Source organism: Lycorma delicatula, chromosome 2, assembly GCF_047948215.1.
Source record: "Lycorma delicatula isolate Av1 chromosome 2, ASM4794821v1, whole genome shotgun sequence".
NCBI classification, from domain to species: domain Eukaryota; kingdom Metazoa; phylum Arthropoda; class Insecta; order Hemiptera; family Fulgoridae; genus Lycorma; species Lycorma delicatula.
Window position 1 is genome coordinate 3,326,322 of NC_134456.1, and position 14,280 is coordinate 3,340,601.

At 30.2% G+C, this 14,280-nt stretch overlaps 1 protein-coding gene across 2 annotated transcripts in view; it reads right to left on the minus strand.

Moving 5' to 3' along the window:
- Nucleotides 1-312: 312 nt before the first annotated feature.
- The window catches only part of LOC142320425 (tetratricopeptide repeat protein 17), a 55,566-nt gene continuing 41,598 nt past the window's right edge, over nt 313-14,280 (minus strand). For both annotated transcript variants that reach the window (XM_075358169.1, XM_075358170.1), the window contains 4 exons: nt 11,667-11,865; nt 8,067-8,224; nt 1,890-1,995; nt 313-572 (listed from right to left, as the gene is read on the minus strand). In XM_075358169.1, the coding sequence (XP_075214284.1) occupies nt 495-572; nt 1,890-1,995; nt 8,067-8,224; nt 11,667-11,865 (541 nt within the window). In that variant the 3' untranslated portion in view covers nt 313-494. The remainder of the gene's footprint in view (nt 573-1,889; nt 1,996-8,066; nt 8,225-11,666; nt 11,866-14,280) is intronic.

Here is a 14,280-nt window from a genome sequence, read left to right on the forward strand (position 1 = left end):
CCATGAGTAAATGTAACAGGTTCAGCCAGGAATTGTCAACCTCCTGCATAGGAGGGCTTGTGTTAACCATCTTTGCCTCTGACAGATTCTCTAATACATCCATGTCACTATCTCAGCACATTAAATAAATCAGGACATGTTTTTAAACATTTTAGGTATGGAAAAAGATGTCATAGTGGAGATTGGATATCTTTAATTATTTGATTTAGTCAATTAAATTAGATGTAAGCTGTTTGGTGAGTGATGACTGTGCACTACTTAAATAAATATTTCAGCAAAGATAAATGATAGATGAGAAAAGGAAATGCTGAAAATAGTTAATAATTTTTAATAAGTAAAAATATAAATACAAAACAAAAAAAATAGAAAAAAGAAAATAAATTATGTTTCTCATTACATATTAACGTTTTTAACAGAGATTAAAAAAAAAAGAGGGAAACAACAGAAGCATCCTTGTTTTGTTCACACGATTTAATTTTTCATTTGTCATTATATCACGGCTTTGCAATATTATTTAAGGTCTGTAGAGCTATTGATGCACGTCCAAATATGACTGCTTTCTCATTGTTACCCTAGAAAAATAACAAAAAACTTCATAATAAATAATGCATTTACACTAAGGATTTTGATCTAATTGATACAGCTTTAATGACAAATTGTGAGGTTTTTAATGTAGCATTGCAGTTTTTGGATTTTGTGCTGAGATATTGAAATCTTTAACGACAGAGACTGTAACATGATCTTGGGTTAAGCTGAGAGCGGGTGATACATGTTGCAGTCTCAATATTGTTACAAAATGAAAAGCCAAAAACTGCAACACTATTATTAAAGACCTCACAATTTGTCAATAAAGCTCAAAACTCTTTAATTTCCATATTTATTTGTATCAATATGTTACCTAGATCAAGAAATATGCAGTATTTAAGACAAAAGTGGCCTTTTCTCTTTAAAGTGGAATATTTTGTTTCAGAAAAAAAAAATCATAGAGACATACAAAAAAAGAAATTAAGACTAAAATCTTAAGCTTTTAAAAGATTTTAATGCAGTTTACTGAAAAAGCTTTTTTCCTCCATGCGTTCGATCAAACACAAAGAAAAACTACCAAATTTTTAAAACTTTTCTTCTCACTGATTTTTTTAATTAGATGATTTTTGAAATCTTAGTATACTGTCAAAAAGTTGGGTATTCAAACTTTAATTATTTTTTTATTCGTCTCTCTTTCCCCCTTGGTTGCAAAATTAAAGTAGTTTGAATACAATCAATTTTCATCATAAAATATAAGTTTCTTTAATTTTTTGTACTTGCATAGTAGGTATTTAATTTTAGTTTGAAATATCAGGAAAAATTTTTTTTGCCTTTATTTTAATCAGTCATCACCTTCCTAGACTGCATGAATGCCCCCAATTTTCTGTGGGCCTTCTACAGGTTCCCCTGAAGGCCTTCAGCACCCACATAGGGGCATTAATGCCCACTTTGAGAATGAATGGGCTAAAGCAACATGAAATGACAAGCACTCTTAGTTTGTATTGGTGAATACAGATTTACTATTTAATTCACTGTAATATCTCAACAGAGATCATTTAATAATAATATATTTATTTTTGGATCCTGAATAAGACAGTAAATTATGTCCCTTACTACTTGATGTTTTCACAACGCTTAGATGTCTAACAACTTGGTAGGGTGTGAAATAAGATAAAATGAAGTGGTCAAACCCATGTTCAATGAATTGGTTATTCAGTGAAGTTAAGGAAGCTGAGTGCAGTTCTTACCTGTATTTGCATTCTCTAGTGGGCAACTAAGATGTACAATTAACATAAAATTACAAAAATTCTCAACAGAAATTAATTTTTTTAATAGTACATTTAAAAATAAATGTACAAACTTACCATCGCATTATAGAACGTGTATAATGAGAGATGTGCTAAGAATGAATGAGGGGCAACTTGTAATGCAAGAGAGCCCAAAAGTAATGCTTCTTTATGATGCCCCAATCTGTAAAAAAAAAAATTATTAAGTTTTCTATACTAACTTCTCTCTATTAGCTACTTTTTTTCATTTCATTTTATCTTAGTATAACCTTCACTTCAAGGGCATAAATGAAGACATGTGCATTACAGCATGTTAAAGATACTAACAATAAAAGGTCCGTATCAACTAAAGATAAAACATGATTAATTATGAATTAAGATGTGTATTTATTATTTTTAGTTATTCTAATTAGGTAGGATTGAAAATGAAAGTCACTGATTTTTTTTTAAAAGTGAACTTTAAACGTGTATAAAACAATATTTTCTCTCTCTCTGTCTCTTGTAGATCTGTCTTATTACTGGTTTCAATTGGATGCTCTTCACTTCTCTCGGTTCTGAGCGTCATCCTTGATTTCTCTACAACTTCTTCTGTTCTTGATATCCTCCAGCATTCCAATCTGTCTTCTTAACTGATATTATTTTTGCTGTTAACAGTCGCTTAACCTTTCAGATGCAGCTTTACCCATTGCTATCCTACTTTTAATCTCTTCTGTACAACTTCCATCACATTTCACCAAGCTTTTCAAGTATTTTTTGGACACTTTTGCTTCAGTTGATTGCAATTAAAAGGGGAGGTGTACAACTAGATGTTACAAGAGTCCTAAATCCAAAATTTCAACATACTACGGCAAACTGTTTTTGAGTTACGCGAGGTACGTACATACGTATGTACAGATGTCATGCTGAAACTAGTAAAGATGAATTCACGGATGGCCAAAATGAATATTTCCATTGAAATCTCAAATTTTTCTTGATCACAATACTTCCATTATTTTGCACAAGGAAGTAAAAAGTAATAAGGAACAAAGAAGAAACTGGATAGAATACTGGCCACTAAATTATACTAATGGAGGTTCAAGGCGTATAATGGAAGAAGTAGGGGTTTAGGTTTCATGATGAAGCATCATAGAATATAGAACATTTAAGAAAAATAGGAGTGAAATGTAGAGAAAGAAAAGTTATTTAATTTTTTTATAATAATCTGCTACCAATAATAACAGAAAACGCATTAAAGCGAGGTGGTGTGAGTAAAGCCAATTGCAATCAAGTGAGTCCTGATTCTTTGCTTTTTAGTTTTTATTTTAAAAAAACAATGAAGGATCTAAAAGAAAATTTTGATATTGGAGAACATCAAGGAAAAACATACACATCTAAAACTTTACGAATGATATTACTATTTTGAATGAAATGTAACACAAATAAGATAATCAGGAGTTAAATATTACGTTAGAGCAAAATAAACCAGAAAGTTGTAAAATTTTGTTATTAGGTAATAAAATTATAAGGGATAGAAGAAGTAATGAAGAAATTAAGAGCAGAATGTTGCAAGCCAGAAGAGCTCTCAGGAAGAAAAGAAATCTGCTAGATTCAAATATACTTGCAGATTAGAAAGAAATTCTTAAAAACATGTATTATTACTTTATGGCAGTAAAACATGGATAAAAGGAAAACTAGAAAAAATCCAGGCTTTAGAGGCAGGAAGGAAAATTTTGAAAATTACGGCTGATAATGAATGAAATGAAGAGCTTATAGTGAACTGGTGAGAAGAAATGTTTTTGGCAAATCTTGTAAAACGGTTAAGTTGTTGAATCATATAAGACATCCAAGGTTCATGAATTTAATTCGATTAGTACAAAAGAAAAGGAAGATTAAGATTATAATATAAAAATAGATAATTAACAATATACAATGCAAGAGGTATAAATGCGTAAGAGACAAAGAATATAAAGTAATGGAAAACTGAATCAACCCAGCCGAATAACTGAAGACAAAAAGAACAACAGCAGTAAAAATTAGTGAGAACATCTTATTATATTAAAAACATTTTTTTAAGTTTAATTGCTATACTCATTACAAAAAAATATTTGTCTTCAATTGGTGGTTAATACTGTTACTAATTACATTGATCTACAAATTGGAAAAAGTTTTAGAAACACCAATAAGTGAGTTGTATTCTTTTTTAAGTACTGAATATGAAAATGAAGTCAGTTTTTCTCTATCAACCATCAAATTTTTGTTTATACCCTTCAGAAATTGCTAAATAATATAAAATTTTGCAAGTGAAAATGTTTATAGGTACAATAAATTTTGTAATGTATATATATAAAAATATACTTTCAATACTTATATTTTATTTTGTTTATTAAATAAAAATCTTGTCAAATATAACAGATAAAAGGGTAATTTTTGATAAGGGAGTCGGGTAAACTAATAAATTTCATCTAAATTTTGGTGCGGAAGGGTCCTCTATTTAAAGGAACAAACACTAGTCACTCATCATTGATTTGTCCCACTTACCTTCATAATGCTGCTCCATTTGCAATACACCTGGTGGAAGCATTCTCCCTGCTCATTCACAGAATCCAAACTTGGTAGGAAAAAGTCAAGATGGGAATATAAAAAAATTAACTTTTAATGATATTCGGCATTCTAAATTTTTATATAGATCAACAGAAGAATTTGTAGTAAAAGATTATTTTATGCTTTGTTATTAACAAGAGAACATCATCAAATGACTTCCATACCACTAGGTCTAGGTTATTCAACTCTATGTCAAAATTTTCATCATTGAATAAGTTTCATAAGTTATTTGAAGCTAAATTAAAAAAAGGAATATTCATTAGACAGATCTCAAATTAGAAATTTATTCAATGATGAAAATTTTGACATAGAGTTGAATAACCTAGACCTAGTGGTATGGAAGTCATTTGATGATGTTCTCTTGTTAATAACAAAGCATAAAATAATCTTTTACTACAAATTCTTCTGTTGATCTATATAAAAATTTAGAATGCCGAATATCATTAAAAGTTAATTTTTTTTATATTCCCATCTTGACTTTTTCCTACCAAGTTTGGATTCTGTGAGTGAGCAGGAATTTTTTTATATTCCCATCCTGACTTTTTCCTACCAAGTTACGAAACACTTGTCGTAAATAATTAAATCCTATTTCCTTCTTTATTCATACTTACAACAAAATTCTTCATCAATTCCAATTTTATTATATAAAGATGGCAAAATGCCATCTAAAATAAAATGCTATCAAAATGCCATTATATAAAGATGGCATTGATGGTTGATTAAAGGAACGTAATAAACATTTCTTTATCAAGGAGTGAAAGCGTCTCCTTTTGATATAATATTTATATATTTACCACATAATATTTACTTGATGCATGAATGTCCCACAAACATAAGAAACAAATGTATTTTATAAAGTCACCTCTTGCAAACCAAGAAAAGAAAACCAACAATAACTTTGAGATCGCCACAAGTGAACATAATATGCCATAAGGGAACATAATTGACTGCATTTAAAATTATTTACATACTTTCATATCTCTCTTTCATTCAAACAGTATTCACTACAATATAGAAGGATTCTTATTTGAATCAGGCAGTCAGTTGCACCGTTTTTAAGCCTGTTTTAGATGACTCAATGAATAACTGCCAATCAATCATCAGCATTATAAACAATACCAAGATCAGACGTCAATATAACTTTTACATCACAACAGGAACACACCGTATCTTTCATAGTGAAATATTTCATCAATCTTGATGAAATTTCATCTCGCTTGAAAAAAACATATTTTTCCCTTCTAGTCGCTGCATGAGCTTAACATAACACCTAATACATGTTATTATATGTGGTGTCCATTGTTTACCTTGATTTCCCTGAGGATAACTGAAATGAAGCCCACAAGTAGTTTTCATCAATTTTGAAATTGGTCTACACTGATTCTTTATGTGTTCATATTTAATGAATTATTATTCTTAGAATAACTAGTTACACTGTGTTTGGGATGATGTCATATATTTGATACAGCTTTTATTTATTCTGTAATTACTTACAGTTTTAGTCATATCAGGCATGTTTATAACATAATGCACAAGACAGCAGATTGTTTCAATTATGTGTCAAAAATAAAATAATAGGGATTTTTAAGATAACTCAAAAACTTGATATGATAGACAATTTTTGATTATATTTTCTACTTTAGCATAAAAAATACTTTATAACATTCATTAATGTGCCAGTTCAAATAATCATGCAGACCAGTGTTATCAGTTCCAATGATTTGTATTTAAGTATGCAAAAAAATGAAACTGGTCTCATTTTTGTATAATGAAAAGTTTTGACTTTTTGAAGGGGACCCAAGATAATTATATTTCAGAAAGAAATATCAGGCATAATAAAAGTCTAATAATGATGACAATGACAGGTTTATAATTTTGTTAAGGGACTTCAAAGCATTATAGTATGGTTAGATTTTCTTGAAGAAGAAATCAATTTTACAAGGGCGTATCAAATATAAACAAGACTTTATTTTTTTTAAATTTTATTTGGTGTAAGTAAATAGCCATGCATACATCATTTTTTAACATAATCTTCTGCTTTAGAAATGAATTTTTCCCAGCGGATTGGGAGGTTTTTAATCCTGGCATCATAAAATGAAGAGGGTTGTGTCAGGAGCCAATTGCGCATAAAAGCCTCCTCCGCCGCATCATCTTGGAGTCATTTTCCTCCTAATGCTTCTTTAAGCAGTCCAAAGAGATAAAAATCACAAGGCAATACGTGAGGGCTATAGGGAGGATGGCTAAGGGAAGTCAATCTCATTTCCTCTAATTTTCTGCAAGTTAGAGCAATATGGGGCTGAGGATTATCATGGAGTAATGTCTCAAATTGCTTAGTCACATCTTTTGGAATGATAACAACCTTTACTTCATTCAAAAGTTCACAGTAATACGCAGCATTTATTATACAATGCTTGTGCAAGAAATCAATGTGCAAAATGCCTCACTGGTCAAAAAAACAAAACAGTTGGAAGCACCTTGCCAGCTGAGTCTTGGCTTTCACAGGGGCTGTCTCCTCCCCTTCTGCCACTACTCTATGCTGGCTTGTCTGGATTTGAGCATGTAATGATGGACCCACGTTTAGTCGCAGGTGATCAAAAATGCATTACCTTCTTCTGCAAACCGTGCTGAAAGCTTCTGACAGACCTGCAAATGTTTCACACTTGTGTTCTGCTACCAAAAGATGAGGGACCCACCTTTATTTTCTTTTTCTGTTTAGCCTCCAGTAATTACCTTTCAGATAATACTTCAGAGGATCAATGAGGATGATATGTATGATGTAAATGAAGTGTTGTCTTGTACAGTCTCAGTTTGACCATTCCTGAGATGTGTGGTTAATTGAAACCCAACCGCCAAAGAACACCACCGGTATCCACGATCTAGTATTCAAATCTGTGTAACGAGGGTCCCACCTGGCACACATTTTACCGAACCCTAGGTCTTTTATCATGATTGTTTAACAGCTTCCATAATTTATTCCAACCTGATGTAATTTCAGAAACTGTCAGATGTCAATTGCCTTCAGTAAGGTCACAAATCATGCAAATGTTCTCCTCCATAATGCTGGTCCGAGGACGGTGATCATGTTCCTCATTTTCAACCCGTGACATCCTTCCTTGAATTCCTTATACCAGACAAACATGGGAGCCCTTGACAGTGTTTGATCCCTGAACTGTGCAGTCAATCTTTGCAGAATTTCCTCTGGTTTTCCACCTTTATGAAAGACAAATTTAATGATAATGTGTTGCACAATGAAAGGATGCACCTGTTGCTCTGACACTGCAAGCACTACTGCTAAATTGGTCTGAACCAGAAACCGCCTGGCCTCACTACCCCTGACATCCCCACCAATGTACTCTAGAAGCAACCACCTGCTCCCTTCAAACTTATGCGCTCAGAATGAAAAGTCTCATTTATATTTGATTTACCCTTGTATCATCACAAGAGAACTTAATAATAATGGAACCTATAAATTTCACACTTGGATATGAGAAATGCTTTTATTACCACTAATGGGAATACTATCTGTGAAATTAGAAATTTATGTCTAACAGAAGCATGTTGCAATTTTATCTATACTTAATATAAGATAATTTAGTAATAAAAAAAGAATAGCACAGCAGATTATGCGTACTCCTTTATCTCTTAATGTAAGAAAAAACATTGTAGATTAATTACCTGAACATCAATAATGCAATATTATGTAAGGGACTGTCCTTACTATTTGTTGGAGCCATATTGACAGCTAATTGAACACAGGCAACAGTCTGTGTTGCATTCCCCAAAAGCCTCCAATATAGAGCAGCTACAGTGGCTATTGTCCATGATGGAACTTCCTATATCAAAATATACAATTATTGTTATTTATAATAGCAAAAATAAAAAATGAATAAAATTAATTGTTATAAAAATAATGGTAATGAGTATCTTGATGATGGTAGGTTTTAGCATATAGCTAAGCTTGAGGTAAACTTTTGTTTGACTGTACCTTAGTATCCCTTTCACTTTACAACGATCAAGATAAAAGATGAATGAAACTGCTTCTTCAATCCATTAAACATTCTACAGCCTCCATTAGTATATTTTCTTCTTTGCCAGTACACAAATCAATTTCTTTCTTTGTTTCATAATATTTTTCTCAGTTTTGTACTTTTTCATTAATTACTTATCTATTGCTTTTATTCTCTCCATCCACACCTATCATTTTCAGTCTTTTTTTCATCCTCTAATAAATAGTGTTGGAGACAAATGTACAATCTTATTAACATGGTATCCAGTAGTCAAAACTGATTTGAGTAAAAATACACTTAAGAGAATTATAGAAATCTTGGTAAAGACAATTACAAATTTCCAGTTCACATATTGCTGTATTGATAAAATGTTAAAATTTTGCCAGAAATCTTATGCAAGACAAAAATTTACCAGTTATAAAGATAAATTAACATTTTTTATGGCTAGAGCTACACCACCTACTGTGAAGTTAAATATCTTAATAATGATACATTTTTAGAATATTTACAAACAAATCAACACCTACACAAAATAGTACAAGCAAGCATATGAATCAGTAAATATAAGGAAAAAAATGACTACTTAACATAAATCTTAAGTATTATTCTTCAGTATTGTAATTTATATAAAAGAAGTGGTAAAAATACTGACTGTAGATATGATTTAACATTAACACAATGAGGAGAAAATTCAAACTTGGCCAGCTACTGATAACTTTTCAAAGGTTTACGTAGATTATAGGTGCAGGTTGCAAATATTTCTATAATCTAAAGGAGAATGCACTCTTAAAAAAAAATATTCACTGATTTTTTTTTTATCTGTTTTCATTTTCATCGTGAAAACAAGCTGCTACAAAAAAGTAGATTTATCATGTACGCAAGTGATGTTTGTTCAAATAGTTGCACTATTACTGGCTTATGTGTTGTTGGTCGGACAAACACTTGTGTAAAATACTATAATGTTTAATGGCTTGATATTATATAGACAGTACTGAAATATTAATTTTTAATTACAATTACTTTTCTTAAATAATAAATACAATGATTATAATCTAATTTATATTTTAAATATAACTATAATAAAGAAATATATTCATTTTATTGACTATAAAACTGAAATTAGTAAGAATCAAACCTGGAATGAACAATGTTACAAAAATTTCAGACATTTTTAAGTTTTGCAATTGATTACCTATGAGGTTAATTTGATAGCTAAGCTAAATGACTTGTAAATGACAGTAATATTAATAACTTCTTTTCTAGCTGTTTTCTTTCATTGTTAAGTTACAGTATGTTATTTAGTTTGCGTTTGATATTTTGCCAAAGAAGATGCTCTCAGTAAATTTGGTAAAATGCCAAAAAAGGAAGTTATAGAGACAAAACAGCAATCCAAATAAAAAGAAAGCTAAATGCAGTTCTTCGGGAATACGTATAGTTATTTAAAATTGCCTATCGATGGGCTCGTGAGTTTAAGTGTGGTCGTAGAGTTGCTAGCAGAGACCCAAATAAGGTGATGACCAAATAATTATGGTAAGAAACGGTAAGACTGTTTCAGTAGACTAGACTGAAAGTCAAAGAAAAATCCATTTGCATGCACCTAGCTGAACCTTTGTGTAACATCATTCAGCAACATCTGGGTATAAAGAAGTTTTTTGTACTATGGGTGCAGTATTTACTCGCAAAAGAAGAAAATATTGCTTGAATGGATGTTAAATTTCACAGTTTAAAGCGTTTCAAGTAAAATCTAAGGAATTTTTGTATCAATTTATAACCGTCACCTGGGTCAAAGGAGCAGTCAAAACAATGAACATCAGGATGTCAATCGATCTCAAGGTAAAGTTAGTAACCTCTGCTTATGTCATGACCACTGTTTTTTGTGATGAAAAGGGCACACTTTTCATCAACTATCATTCAAAATGAAAAACAATCAATGGTAAGTATTATGTCAGTTCATCAACAACCGAGCGATGAAATTCAACAAAATCAAACTGCAAAGAAAAAAGACTTGTTTCATCAAGAAAATGCGCTGGTTTACATTTCAAAAATTGCAATGGCCAAACTGAGGTTTAGATTGCTACAGCAGTAGCAATCAGCTACTCTCTCTCAGATTAGCAGATTTCACTCCCTATGATTTACGTCAATTTTCAAACTGAAACAAATGGCTTTGTGAGAAAAGAAATTTCCTGATGCCAGTGAAGTTGAGTTAAAAAGAGGTTCTGTTGAAAAATGAATTTAATTCAACAAAAATAAATGATATTTTTTTCTTTTAATTTAACTTTACAACTACCCTTACAGAATATTTAATAAAATAATACAATCAGAGGTGAGACAACCCAGGATATTCAACTTTAATTTGATTAAATATATGAATGTACAGAAAATAAATTATGTATAAAAAATAAAACAAAGGCATGTGTAATACAGAACAAGAAATTACCTTATACAGTTCAAATGTTCTAGCTTATCACCTATGATTAATCAAATTTGAGATTAAAATTGCATATATATGTTATCTGGATTATCTGAGTATATATTGTTATGTATATATACATTTTCTTTACATATGAATAAATGAAAAACAACCTTACCAACAATTCATCTGCAGTCTCTTTTCTAGTATTTTCAGCCATTCGACCATCCTCAGGAAAATTCATTCATCAATTTATATCATTAAAATTAAATTATGTAAAAAGTAATTTTATTAAAACTTTATATTATGACAACCAATTGTGATTTTAATATTTTATAAATTTACTTTTTACATAATTTAATTTTAATGATATAAATTGAAGAATAACTTTTCCTGAGGATGGTTGAATACTGAAAGTACTAGAAAAGAGACTGTGGACGAATTGTTGGTAAGGTTGTTTTTCATTTATTCATATGTAAAGAAAATGTATATATACATACAATATATACTCAGATAATCCAGATAACAATTTAATTTTAATGATATAAATTGATGAATGAATTTTCCTGAGGATGGTCGAATGGCTGAAAATACTAGAAAAGAGACTGCAGATGAATTGTTGGTAAGGTTGTATATTTCATTTAGTTATATATAAATAATATTATATACCAACTGTGCCATGTTTAAAAAACTTATCATATGTACATTATGTGGTATCAAAGTGATCATGGATAATTAATTATCTCTCAATTCAGTTTAAATATTACAATAATCAATCTTACAATTATTTATTTAACTAGATTAACTAATTAAATAATTTAATTTTTTAATTAGTATTTATTTATTTTTAAAACTAGCCTGTAGTGCTCTTGCAATGTGAGAAGCAATATCTGGAAGTCTGCTCACTCTATCACTGAATAATTGTGACAGCAATGATTTAAGTCTGGGCTCAGGTGATAAATCACCACCAACTGTTTTTACTAGTAAATCGACAGTAAGTTGTGGTACAGTGACTGAACTGTAGTAATTTTTACACTGAAGCACATCATCATTTGAACTATAAAAAACAGTTACTTACATTAAATAATTTCAAAAATAACATGTCAAATAATATACAAAGAATAGCATATAATAAAAAAGCTGATTTTCAAAAAGAGTTAATACTCAAAATAAAATTAATATATTCTAAATAATATTTAAATATATTTAACCTAAATAATGTCATTTACGATGCTATAAAAGATAAAAATACAATGCTTTTATGTGAGAGATAAGAGCATCTCAAGACGACAAAATACTATTTTATTAACCAATAATGAGAGAACGCAACTATACCAGAACACCAATAAAACACACAGAATGATTCAGAAAAAGTGAATATTTTACAATCAAGATTTATCATAAATTATGGATAAATATTCATCACAATTGATAGCCTAGAACAGTGATTCTCAACCTCTTTACCACCACAATTCCCAAAAAGTAAAAAAAAAAAAAATATAATGAGTATTTTGTGTCTCCCAACCACAACCAATGAACCTAGTTAAAATTATTTAGCTGCATTGATAGCAATGAGTATGAACACGCACATATGAATTGTACAAACATGAGCAATTTACAGATTCCAACTTGATATGTACATCCCTCCTTGAAATTTGGTCTGCTTGCATAATATTCGCTGTGAAAGTGACATGTTTGAACATGCATACGATGGTGTTTGAACACGTTATGCTCTCAGCAGTATAAAAGAGACGTAAGAGATTCCAGAACATCAGCTTAATTTTGAATACAAAGGGTGCATTCTGGTGCATTAATTTGTTTTTAAAAGCATAGTTTCATTGAAAATAATAATTAAGGTTTAGATTTTTTAGTGTGCAGCCAAATGGTGTAACTTTTTTATAATTAGATTCTTAGGCAAAATGGATAAATCTGTTAAAAAATTAAGTGAGCCATTTACATCTGGTGAATCTCTTGTAAAAAGACAAGATTGTACAATGACAGTTATTTAAATTATGGTTTTACCTCATTGGATGCAAAGCTTCACTGGACTGCATGCTTTCAAGTCCTCTCCAATGAAAGAAAGAAGCCTGTCAAAATTAATTTGACACTTGAAAACTAAACATCTGGATCATAAACGAAAAACTATGGAATTTTCAAAAGAAAATTACATACTTTGAGAAATCAACAGGCTTCTGTTTGTAGCCATTCTGAAAAAAGTACACTTGAAGCATCTTATCTCGTAGCATTAAAAGTAGCTAAGAAATCCAAACCTCATACTGCCTGCAGCAATTGATAAGGTCAGTGTTTTAATAGGTGTGAAAGAAGCAAAAAAACTTTAAAAAATTCTGCATTCTAATGAAACACCACTATCAAGGCATGGCTATCGATGTTTATGATCAGATAATTCACAAACTGAGTACAAGTGAATTTTGTAGTATTCAATAAGATGAATCAACAGATGTGGCAAACATTTCTCAGTTCTTATGTTTTGTCACATATGAATGCAATAGGGACAGATCAATCAAAGAAAATAGGTTGTTTTGCAAACCAATCTCTTTTGCCACATTTTACAACTGTGAAAAGTGTTTTTCATCTATGGTTGCACTAAAAACTAAGCATAGGAAAATCATCTTTTATCACTTGAAAGTAATTTGTTTTTGTGTATTTCCAACGTAGATCCACATATGAAGAAAAATTTTAATGAAAAACAAACGCAACTATTTTATTAATTTATTTTCTTTACATGTGTACTTAAAAATGTAAGTAAAATGTTAACAATAAATGATTTTTTTCCTCATAAAATGATTTCATTATTGTTTACATATAAAGTTGTAGATTAATTTCATAACCCTACTTTCATATCATCATGACCCTCTTGGGAGCTATAACCTCCAGGTTGAGAAACACTGGTCTAGAGAATATATAAAAACACAATGATAAATGCTACTGAAGATTTAAAAACTAATATTTAACTTTAGCAATTTCTTCTCTCATGTGTAAAGTAGATCAACTAATTGGCTTCGAAGATTCTCCCAAAAAACAAATCCATACACACTCAGGTTAGGTGATTTAGGAGACCATGAAATGATCAACATATCAATACACATTATAATAGTCATATAATCACCATAATTCTCAAAAAACTTTAGGCCTGCAATACAATTACATATTTATTTATTTATTATAACTAGTTACATTATGCTGAACATTTTTTTGTAGTTGTATGTTGATTTACTAACCTTAACACAGTTTAAAAATACAATTTCAATCTCTATGTTACTGAACAACCAATATCAATATAATTTATTTGTCCATCCATTAAATATTCTTCACAGAACATTGACAACTGCTTTCTTTAAGTAAATTTACTAAGGACTTTTTAATTTATTCACTGATGTTTCACCCTTGATAAATTGTTTACGTTATGTGTATTGTAATTCAGAGACTGTATTACAGTTATTGTTAAAAGAAA